Genomic DNA, 12,540 nt, shown 5'->3' with positions numbered 1-12,540 from the left:
ATTTGTTGTACAAATTGTTTCTCTTGTAGTATGTTCTGGTTTAATGTCCACCTAGCTTTTATCCTTGCCTTCCCTTTCCATTGCCATAAGACTGGGTGATGGTCGGCCCACTTGTTGGTTGTTATTTCAATATTTACAGTATCCATGAGTAGCTCCGAGTTTGACCAAACCATGTCGATACGGGACCATGAATTATGTGGATGGGAGTAAAACGTGTACTGTTGCATCTTGTCATTCATTGTTCGCCAGACATCATAAAGATCTAAATCCTTCACCATATTTACATAGGCAGACGGTAGTTTCCTTCTTGTGCTTTTCTTGTGAGTACCCTTATAGTCCATCTTACCGTCTGCTATAGCGTTGAAATCCCCTAGAATACATATATTTTGCCACTCTATTTCATTTATCCTCTTATATAGATTAATATAAAATCTCTCTTGTTTTTGGTTTGGGGCATAGATTCCAACTAGTAAAAAATTTTTCCCACCATTAATTATCTCCACCATTAATACCCTACCGTCTTTGTCTGCATGTATTAATTTGGGGTTCAACCATTCTTTTATATACATCACAATTCCTCTTTTTCTGGTTTGTGCTGACGAGCAGAATGTTTTACCTAGTTTTGGACAGACCAACAGGTTATTGTACTTTTCTTTAATGTGGGTTTCCTGAAGACAGATTACATCTAACTTTTGTTTCACTAGATCCGACAGTACACGTTTTCTTTTGGAAGTTATGTTAAGACCATTTACATTTGCTGATAGTACATTCGTTTCCCATTCTTCAATTCCCTTACACGTTATTCGCTTTGAGGGCGCCTTTAGATCGTGTCTCGACGGGTGACCTTGCTCTCGAATCTTCTCTGCCATATCTCTCTCGTTCTCTGGCCTCTCCTGGCCCCCGCCCCTCTGGTTGAGTTTCAATTATAGTGTCCTCCTGTCTTAAAAGTCCTTCTTTATTAAATCTCTCATCGTCTGCTAGTAAAAGTTCCTGGAATTCTTGAGCTTTCGCCAAGGTATCTATCCGGTATTTCTTTTCCCTCCATGTTATCAACATTCCTTCTGGAAGGAGCCATCTGAACTGGATTCTGTCTCTGTTTAAACGTGTGGAGAGGAAGTTGTATTTCCTTCTCTTCTCTCTGACTCTCCGTGGAGTCTGTTTTAAGATGAGAATTTCTTTACCCTTGTATGTTAGAGAGTCCCCTCTTATTGTACTTAGAATGTCCTCTCTCAGCTGTCTTCTCAACACCCTCACATGGATCTCCCTCGGAAGCTGGTGGCGTCTCGCGAAGCCTGTATTGACTCTATAGGCTTCGTCCAGTTCGTTAATAACCTCTTTTTTCGGCCTGCCGAGGGCTAATCCCAGGATTTCTCCAATCAGCTCCCGGAGGTTTTCATCTTTTGCTTCCTCCACGTTTTGTAGTCTTAAATAATATGCTGATCGCTCTAATTCTAGCTGGAGGATGGCCTCTTCCAGGCTTGAGTTTATAGATTCCAGATTGTCCTCTACTTTGTCTATCCTTTTTTCCGCTATTTCCGTTCTCCCCTTAACATTTTGAATTTCCTGCTCATTTTTCAGCAGCGCTGTTTGTATTACTCCTATACGTTCCTCAATTTTTCCCATATTGTTTCTTACTTCATGCATTTCATTCTTTACTCCCTCCAGGCCTTTGGTGACACTTTCACCCATCTTCAATATTGCCTCTTGTAGGGAGTCCATTGTTACCACCTGGTCTTGTAGGGTTGGGGCTGCCTTATCTCCCGTTTGCCTGCCCTCAGGGGACTTTTCCCTCACCAGGGTAGATAGGGGAGTTTGCTTTTTACTCCCTTTAATTAAAGTTACTGTTTTTGTTGCCATTTGCTTTGATTCAGCTCTTCCCCTTTAAGGTGTAAGTCTAGTACCTTCTGAATGCTGTTTGAGTAGTTATACAGAGCCTGGGGTACATACAAGGTAATTAAGCTGGAGCAGGGCTGTGAAATATAGGCTCAGTTAATTCTATAGTATCTGGGAGAGTCAGGAAGAGAAACGTTTCAGCGTGATACGACAGGGTGCAGGAGAGGCCAGGAAGTATTTAGAACTCACCCATCAATCTCTTCCTGTTGTCAGTGTAGTGTTTTCCTTCTGCTGTCTCTGGCTGTAATATGACACCGCGTACTTAGTGATTTAAAGTTGGTTCAAACCCTTGTGATTAAGCTTCTTCTTCCCTTTTTCCCAGGCAGGCAAATCCAGCTGACTGCCTTTCTCTCCTCCGTCTCGTCCTCCGTTAATCCTCAAATTTAAATAGTCCAAAGCCTCAGTCTTCCTCTATCCACTTTCACAAAAGTTTCCTGTTTGTATTTAATAGCCCCTTCAGATAAATGCGCCCACACACGTATCTGTATTTATTGCAGTTAAGTTGTTTATCTTTTAGATTTAGGCTTTTAAATCAGATCTTGTGATTACCGTCATTCGATCCGCTATGTTCCCTGCTGCTGTCTCTCCCTTCCTTATTAATGACTGGCAGTCACGTCTTCTGGTCGGCCATTAATCAGCCGACCTCTTTTGCACGAACTCTGAGGGAGCCTCTTGCTTCGTGGGGGGAGATCGCCTTTCACCCTCCACCGCACAGAAGTTTCCCCTCTCCAAAGGTCCTCGCACCTCGAAGGGACCTTGCCTATTATGGCCACGCTCGTGGAAAGACCGGGCGAACCGAACAGAGAATCTGTCAGCAGCTCGTTCCGGCGTGACGCCAGACCGGAAGCCGAACTTCTCAACTTTTAACTGGAATTATATTTTTATAATCTGAAAAGCCTGGTCCTGCTTTCGTTCCCTTTCCTTCCTGTTATACACAAGGCAGTTTGATTTTTTTTTAATGCTGTCCTTATTCCCAAGTTTAAAGCAGGTCACCGTGGCTCCATCGTTTATCCATTAGTTACAGACATTATGTCAAGGCATGTTGTGTTTGTAAAATAAGAATAAGATTCAATCCAAAATACAAATGAGGAAGAAAGCAGAATGTTTCTGCTTTCATGTTGGTGCTTCCAGGTTGAAAAGACTAGTTAGGTATATAACCATTGCCCAGGGAATGCTCAGTTAGGGGCTCCTTTCATGTCCCCATTAATGTGGCCGCCAAAGTGGTATCTCTAATCTACTCACATTTGCACACTTTTTAACTGATAGGAAAGTACGAACTAGAGCAAATGATGGGAGCTCACCTCAACATATAGCTGTACTCTGGTTTCAAACATGGGTTTGCAAATTGTCAACCCAGCATTCTAACTGCATGAATCACTGTGTTTCTCATGAAGTTGACCAGAGTCAGTGAGTACTGGAGGAATTGAAACCCTCTTGAGATCATCAAGAGTTGTAGAAAACACCTGTAGAAAATATATGTATGTCTCACAAGAAGCATTGCTGTAGTACCAATGTAACCACCCTTGCCCCTCCACCTATGGACACTGTTGTCTTTGTCTCTAACGGCTTAGTGGAGCATATGTAACCCATATCTCACCCCATATATGCTGTGAATTCCCAAATGGAATATTCATTTTTTGTGCACTCACTTTCCAGCTATTGTTTCCTTCCTCTCAGTCAAAGTTACCAGATATGGAGAAAGGTTTGGTCATCATAATAATCTGCCTCCAAGGATCAGTGGTGGGTTCCAGATCCTATTCCAACTGGTATGGTTGGAACGGGCCCGGCAGCATCCACAAGGATGCATGCAGCATGTGCACACACACACACACGAAGCACACACATGCATGTTACTGCATCCGTGAGCCTCCGTGATGGTCCAGCTGCTCAGTGGAACATCACACAGGCACTATACACACCATGTGCTGAAGCACCAAGGACTTGAAAGACCAGTGGCAATTGTTATAGCAAATCTTCTCATCATCTCTGCAGTCACTTTTGACCATCGAATACATAGCTCCATGTACTTCTTTCTCATGAATTTGGGTCTGCAGGATCTGGGTATGGTTTCAGTCATTGTCCCCAAATCCATTATAAATTCTCTCATGGATACCAGACAAATCTCTTATTTTGGTTGTACTACTCAGATATTTCTCTTTCTCTTCTTTGGAACTTCGGATTTTGCCCTCCTGACAGTCATGGCATATGACAGCTATATTGTTATTTGCCATCCCCTGCACTATGAGTTGGTGATGAATTGGAAATACTGTACTGAAATAATAATGATAGTGTGGGTTACAGGTCTCCTCTGTGGAATGTTGCACACCACTGGCACTTTTTCCATCCTTTTTTGTTCTAATGTGGTCAACAAATTCTGTGAAATTCCACAATTGCTGAATCTATCCTGCAATGGCTTAAATCTACTTGAGGTTAGAATTCTTGATACAACTATAAAAGTAAAACAGACAATATCATTGCTTCACTAGGCTGTTTTACTTTTATAGTTGTATCATATGCAGTGATATTCAAGACAGTGTTCAAGATCCCTTCTGAAAAAGGAAGGCAAAAAGCTTTATCTACTTGTATTCCCCATCTTAGGGTATCAAATGTGTCCTTTCTAAACTGTGGAGATTCTGACAAATTCTTTTGACATTGTTTATATTATATTCATATTTTTTTAATTTTTTTCCTCTCTTTTCATTTACTCATGTGAAAATGTGATATAATGTGCTACTTGGAATGGAGGCAAAGTTTAGCCAATCTCCTGCACTTCTATTTACTGTCAATATACTTTACAGATGCTAAATATGATTGTTTGGTAGCTCTGGCATCCTACACACTAATCATTCTTTATGTTTAGTGAAGTGAATATCAAAGTGTAATGTGACTGGGGGAAACAGGTAGCAATGGCAATTGCACTTAGATTTATACACTGCTTTACAGTGGTTTAAAGTCCTGTCTTAGGTTATTAGAGAATCAGCAGATTGCCGCTAACAAACTGGATCCTCCTTTTTATCCACCTCAGAAATATGGAAGGCTGAGTCAACCTTAAGCCAGTGAGATCCAAACTGCCAATCTGCTGGTAGCCAGTGATCAGCAGAAGTAGCCTGCAGTAATGCATTCTATTCACTATGCAACTGCAGCTCATAGTAAAATGCAGAAGCACAATGCTGAGGAAGTTTAAATATGTTATATTTTTCATGTTTTCCTATATGAAATGGCTCTCCTCTAATGCTGGTCCCACTAATGCTTTAAGAAGGGACTGGACTCCTGCTTGAACAGGGGGTTGAACTAGAAGACCTCCAAGGTCCCTGCCAACTCTATTCTGATTGATCCATAATATTGCTAGCTAAAACTTCAGAGTTTCTAAAATAGATAGTCCTCTATAAGACTTCCCTCCTGAAATGGTCATTTCCTCACAAACTTTGATATTTTGCTCCTTTCAGTCAGCCTCAAGTCTGGCAATTGCCTGGACAAGTCGCTATATTTTTCCTGACATTTTTTTCCCCGGAAGGGGTTTACAATCGCCTCATTCCAAGGTCTGACAGAAAGGGACTGGCCCAAAGGCATACAGTTGGCTAAATTCCTAAGATGGATTACAAGTTTTATCTGGTTTTTAGCCTGATGCCTTAACTTCTATGTCCAGTGGGTTTTCATATTGTTTAGCTTAAAATATTTCTTTTCTTTAGAAATGCTTTGGCAGGAGCAGGGTGTGAAAGTTCTGTGTGAACTGATACTATTTCATATATCCTTTTAATAACCATGAGAAATAAAAAAGTCAAGCTATTAAATTAAGAAGATGCATAATTCTACTAGAACATCAAAAAACCTTTCATGAGTTTTACAGCTTAATAGAAAATGGAAAAGATAAAGCATGTTCTCTGGTTCAATACTTGGGGAAGGGAACAATGAAACCAAGGATGATATCTTATTGAAATGTCCTTGAGAAATATCAAATTTCATTCAAAGTGCTAATAATATATACCAAAAGCAATATCACTGTTTTCTGATATCTCTGCCACTAACAATATTTTTGTAAATGTATAGAAAATAGAAGATTCACCATGTACTTTGGGGCTTGGTATAAATGCATTTGTGGGTATTTATTGAATCTAAGGTGATATACATAACTTACTTAGAGGAAGATGTGGGGCTTTCAGCTAAAGGGATATGACATGTTCTCATACATTTATAGTGCTCTATTGAATTTTGCAGTCTTGTTTTCTTGCTTTATCTGTGGATATTTCTACATTATACAACTGTTCTAGTTATGATTTTGCACTGCTTTGCTGAATAAACTCAACTTTTAGGAGGGTGTGATTATTTCATTCTAATCCATGAATGTACAGTTTTGATTTTGTATCGAGGAATGGAATGATTCCATACCTCTTTAAGTATCTTTATAATTTGTAATGCTACTTGAATCTGAGGGTATCTGTCTGTGTGAACCTTTGTATGGTGAAAAAACCAGCATTGTATCAAGGATAAAGAAAAAGCAGATATTAGATTTCTGCAAATCTGTTTATGAACAATTTTCCCCATGTCTTCACCAGTTTGTTGAAGACATGAAAGAGATATTAGGAGAAATTGCTTGGGATGTTTTATTATTAGAGACAGTTCCCATATCACATTAAATAAGGATCAGTGGTTTTATTGTGGAAAAAACTTATACTCTGTTGGAATCTCAAAACAAAGTCATAAATAGCAATTATAAAAGTTATTAACTACATTCACAACACCATACTAATCCTAAAATCTAATCAAAAATCAGCATTCTATCAAAGATAAATTTAAAAAGGCAAATTGAAAATACAAGAAAACCCATGTTAGTTACCAAGTGCAATAGTACTACAAAATCCATATTGCAAATATTATTAATATCCATCCTATATGGCAGTCAGTTCCCTACCTAATGGTAATTTGCCTACTACTTAAACTGGCTTGTTTTCATATCTGAGATCTCCCACTAGCATCCAAAATTATGTAATTTTAGATTATTTATCACATTTCATATCAAAAGGAAAGTTATAATGTGTTACCATAATTCTCTCTTTTCCTCTCTTTCTGTCTCTGTCTGCCCCTCCCTCTTTCTTTTGCTTTCTGCTTTCACTAAGTCGAAAATTACAGTGTCCCAAATTGTATTTAATTTGATCTCCCACTTCTGCTATTTACTGGTGTGATATTTATTTTTTATTATAAATGAAACATGGAAACATAGATTCAGCCAGTGGTGAGATTCAAATAATTTAACAACTGGTTCTCTGACCTAACATCTAGCTGGGTAGGCATGGCTGGGTGGACATGTGACTGGGTGGGCATGGCTAACGTGATGTCACTCACTTCAAGGGGCACTTTGCCTCCCCTGGCCTCCCATGACTGTGGGGTTGCTGCAATGGTCATAAGTGTGAAAAAAGGTAGGTAGATAAAGGGGGAGAGAGAGAGAAAGAGAGAGAGGGAGGGAGGGAGGGAGGGAGAAACACACAGAGAGAAACACACACACACAGAGAAATACAGTGGGTAGGTAAGGAGAGATGGATATATATATATATATATATATATATATATATATATATATATATATATATATATATATATATATATATATATATATATATATATATATATATATAGATATATATATAGATAGATAGATAGATAGATAGAGAGAGAGAGAGAGAGAGAGAGAGAGAGAGAGAGAGAGAGAGAGAGAGAGAGAGAGAGAGAGAGAGAGAGAGAGAGAGAGAGAGAGAGAGAGAGAAATACAATAGGTAGGTAGGGAAAGAGAGAGAGTAGAGAGAGACTGCCTTCTGCCGATTACCTCCCTTCGACCCATCAGATCGCACAGATTAGGCCTCCTCCGAATTCCATCCGCCAGTCAGTGCCGACTGGCGACTACGCAGAGGAGAGCCTTCTCAGTAGCAGCTCCGACCCTTTGGAACGAACTCCCCATGGAGATTCGTACCCTCACCACCGTCCAGACCTTACGCATAGCCCTTAAAATCTGGCTATCCCATCAGGCCTGGGGATAAGATCCTAATCCGCCCCACCCGAATGTTGAATGAATGTTGTATTTTACTGTTTTACTTTATTTTATTCACATATTTTATGTTTTGTCTTGCACTCCTTCCCACGAATTGTAAGCCGCCCTGAGTCCCCTCAGGGAAAAGGGCGGCCTATAAATGACAAATAAAAATAAAAAACTAAAAACTAGATAGGTAGGTAGATGTTTCCAGGTGTATTAATCCATGTGCTGGTGAAGGAAATCACTGACAATCTGCAGCACCAAAGACTTTGTTTCTGCTGGCACAGCACTTGATCAATGGAATTTTCAACAAACAGTTAAAGAGCTTTCCAAAGGGTAAAAATATTTTTTTTCACTCTGCAAACCTCCCCCCCCCCAGAAAAACAGTTTTTCATGAAAATGGGCCAGTTTTTTTAAAACCATAAATAGCCTTGGTGGGGCTTGCAAAGTGCTCCTGGTGGGGTGGGAGGCAAAAAGGAGCAAAAATGGCCCGTTTTTCATGAAAACGGGCCTTTTTTGTCAAATAAATTGCATAGAGGCTTATAGAGTACTGCTGGAGGCTGCTGGGAGGGGGGGATGGCCCACTTTTTGCTCTTTTCTGCCCTCCTCAGCCCCAAGAATTCTCTGAAAGCCTCTGTAAGGGTATGCACGACCGTTTTGTTGAAGGTTTGGATGCTGTATTCAGTGTATAAGATGCACCCAGGTTTTCAGCCTCTTTTTTTAGGAAAAAAAGGTGCATCTTATATGACAAAACACAGTATTTTGTTGTGTAACTACTGGCATTCCACTTGGTTTCTGTAGGTTTCCTGATATTTATTTTCTCCTTGTAATTGGGAGAATTATTATCCAGTTCTAGATATGTGGACATACGTAGCCAAGGTCAATAACTGATTCCTGCTGGAATGCTGCCATACTGAAAATGCAAAGGGATGCTTCTTGTAGGTATGCTTCTTGGAGTTGAATGTTTTGAATGAGTTCACATTTGCTGTAACTGCATGGGAATTAGGGTCGAGGACTGATCCATCAGGATGCATTCCCTCCAGCCAGTTCCACCCTGTTACCCAAGCCACCTTGAGGATGATCTGTTATCAACTTCCTCCCTCAGAGTTCTCATGGTACCATATTGGCTATTGGTAGCACCATATTGGCTATTGGCGAGTATGGAGCACTGGGTGAGGGTTGACCAGGGGAAATTAGCTTAACATTTTGCACCAGAATCTCCAGACTCCACATGACTTCTCTGCTGTCAGTTATCTCAGTAAAAGAACCTTTTGAACTATGATTTGTTTCAAGAGTCATGCTTTCCTAAGAAGATAGCTGAGAGAAGATACCTGAAGATAGCTAAGCTCTTCCCCTACATGTGGCATGCAGGATAGAGGGTAAATTTTTAAAAAACTGGAGATCAAAGAGAATCACAATTGATGAAATATTTGCCAAGGAAGTCTGGGCACTTTTATTTTTCAACACTCGCAATTTACTCTGCGGCCATCATTCTGTTAATAATTTGAGGTATTATTATTCTTTGTGATATGCTAACTAATCCTGGAGGAAGCTGTTGTGTTCTTAATGATCAATTAAATTAATGAGCACACAGAAGTCAGTGTTATTCACATTTGCTAACTATGTTAACAAGCACATATGTCAGTTTCATTTTGGTGTACAAAATGTACAAATCTCTTGAGAGAAATAAAATTAATCAACATTCAGAATAGAAATACCTATGACTGCATATAAATGTTTCACTCCATGAAAATTCATGGGACAGCATTGACCCAGTGATAAAAACAGATTTGGAGAGATTTCTACATAGACTTTAAATAATGTATTAACAATTAGTATCTGTGATACAGATAATTGTGATATTGATAATTATGAAGAATGAAAAGCAGTTATAATTTGCAAAACTTTGGACCAAACCTTCATGCATGAACTGAACCTTTATAGCTTAATTAGCAGTGGCAAAGACATCTCATAATCTATCTTTATACCGACAAAAAAACCCTGGTAAATATGTTTTTATTTCTCTGTTTTTAAACAAGTTAAATATTATTGTTTAATATGTGCTAACATGGCTTTCAACATTGTTGAAAAAAATGCTGTCAATGTTCAAAGGTGCAATAACGTATGTCTCATTTCTGTCTAAACTCTACTGCAAACATTGTTTGTATTTGATAGGATATTATTTTTTCGAACTGAATTTTCTTTTTTTTCTGATTGTTGGATAACAGGATTTATTAATTTATTCTGCTGATATTTGAGTTCTTTTGATTAAATGTATTTAACACTGATATAATTGTGTGTTTGAATATCAAAATAGCAGTTATGTTGCAACTTAAGTTCTGTCATTTTCTATTCAATACTATGTTATTAAACACATGTTTAATAAACTTGTGTTTATGTATTAGTTTAAAAGCTTTTTGCGCTACTATTTTAGCCTACTTTGGTAGGAAAATTGAAATAAAAACAGTGCCATCATTTACATAAACACATATATACTCAGAGATTATGCAGGGAGGAAATGTGTGTTCTCAAGATTTCCAAGTAAGAAATATAGCAAATTATTTTTATATTTATTGGGTAGATTTACATTCCCTTTTTTCTAGAAACACATGGGAATTCTCCAATTTAACAACACTACCACAAACCAACAAGAGTTCAGACAAATTATGATGGATAAGTTCTTCTGATTTATCTTTCATTGATCAAAGTGGACCTAAACCAACTTTGTTCTACCCTTAGCCAATGGTTTTGAATACTACATAATAACACAACTTAAAAGACGAAAGAAGGAAAAATGGCTGATGGTTGGTCCTTTAGTAGAGATGGATAAAAATGGGAAACAGTGTACTCTGATATGACCATCCTACACTTCTTCTTTCCATATTGTGATCCTCTGTTCATTCCATCCATGTTTTCCATTTTTTGATCTTTTCTATTCTCACCAATAGTAAAATGCCACCACCAAAATGTTTATCTAACTGAATCTCTCTTCTTTATTTTCTTGCAGTTATGCCAGATTTGTCATAAATAAAACATGGAGAATCAAACCACAGTGCCTTATTTTTTGCTTCTGGAATTCTCTAAAAATCGGCATCTGCAGGTTTTGCATTTCTTCTTTTTCTTTGTGTTATATCTAACAACTGTAACAACAAATCTTCTGATCATCTCTGCAGTCATTATCGACCATCGACTGCACAGCCCCATGTACTTCTTTCTCAGGAATTTAGCCCTGCAGGATCTGGGCATTGCTTCAGTCACTGTCCCCAAATCCATGACCAATTCTCTCATGAACACCAGACACATCTCATACTTTGGTTGTGTTACTCAATATTTTCTCTTTCTCTCTTTTGAAGCCTCTGATTTCTCACTCCTGACAGTCATGGCATATGATCGATATGTTGCCATTTGCCATCCATTGCATTATGAGATGGTGATGAGTTGGAAATACTGTACTGAGATAGTAATTGTAGTGTGGGTTATAGGTCTCCTCTGTGGAATGTTGCATACCACTGGCACTTTTTCCATCCTTTTTTGTTCTAATGTGGCCAACCAATTCTTCTGTGAAATTCCACAGTTGCTGAAGCTATCTTGCTCTGGCATAAATCTACTTGAGGTTGGAATTCTTGTGGCCAGTATCATTGCTGTAGTAGGTTGTTTAACTTTTATAACTGTATCTTATGCAGTGATCTTCAAGGCAGTGTTAAGAATCCCTTCTGAAAAGGGAAGGCAAAAAGCCTTATCCACTTGTGTTCCCCATCTTACGGTAGTGTTTATGTTAGTATTAAGTGGAAGCATCGCCTATCTGAGACTTTCTTCTAACACTCCATCTTACTTAGACATTGGATTGACTGTTCTGTATGCCCTCCTTCCACCCCTGTTCAATCCAATCATCTATAGCATGAGAAACAAGAATATCAAATATGTCATTTCTCAACTTTGGAGGTTTTGATAAATTATTTTAATGCTATTTATATTTATATTTTTTTCATTATTTTCTTCTCTTAATAAAGTAATAAAAGTAGGAATGGATATTTGGAATGGAGGCAAATCCAACTTATCAAACAGGAGAACCATAGAACTCAAGATGTTATTTGCAAAAATCCTGCATCCCTAATTATTGTCAATTTAGTTGTCTTGTCAAAGAATTATGCATGTGCAAGGAAGGAAGATGACTGTCTGAGCTCCGTCGCTCAGGTTTTGAGAAAGAAAAATAACCAAAATACATGGAACCAAAGCCTAGAAATTGCAGGAAAGGGATTGCTGTGCAGGACAAACATCAAGGGGGATTCGGAGAGGCAGCTACCTGGAGGAGCGCTGCTTTCAGGCGGCTCTCAGATGGTGCTGCTGCCCTCGGTGACTCCTGCTCTGATAACTGCGATCTCAGCCCCATTGCCACGGGGAGCTGTTGGGCCCATGCCGGGCTGTGCCCATACGCCAGTGCACTGTGCTCCGCTGTGCCTCGGGGCGGGGGGACAGTGAGTTTGTGGTGATGTGTTTCAGGACTGGGCGACTGGCTTCTTTTGCTGCCACTGCTGCTGTTGCAGGCACCCCCTCCTCTTCTTCTTCTGCCATGGCCTCTCTGCCTCTCTGCCACTACAGCTGCGGGGCTTCTTTCTACCCAACAC

At 39.2% G+C, this 12,540-nt stretch overlaps 1 protein-coding gene across 1 annotated transcript; it reads left to right on the top strand.

Moving 5' to 3' along the window:
- Positions 1–10,949: 10,949 nt before the first annotated feature.
- Positions 10,950–11,864, top strand: LOC148046186 (olfactory receptor 14A16-like). Its single transcript, XM_087711926.1, has one exon. The coding sequence runs from the start codon at positions 10,950–10,952 to the stop codon at positions 11,862–11,864; it is 915 nt and encodes a 304-aa protein (XP_087568052.1).
- The last annotated feature ends 676 nt before the right edge of the window (positions 11,865–12,540 follow it).

The sequence above is a fragment of the Thamnophis sirtalis genome, unplaced genomic scaffold (genome assembly GCF_051295495.1).
Source record: "Thamnophis sirtalis isolate CommonGarterSnake01/CBP01778 unplaced genomic scaffold, rThaSir2_p1.2 scaffold_4, whole genome shotgun sequence".
NCBI classification, from domain to species: Eukaryota; Metazoa; Chordata; class Lepidosauria; order Squamata; family Natricidae; genus Thamnophis; species Thamnophis sirtalis.
This window is presented reverse-complemented; position numbering and strand designations above follow the sequence as displayed.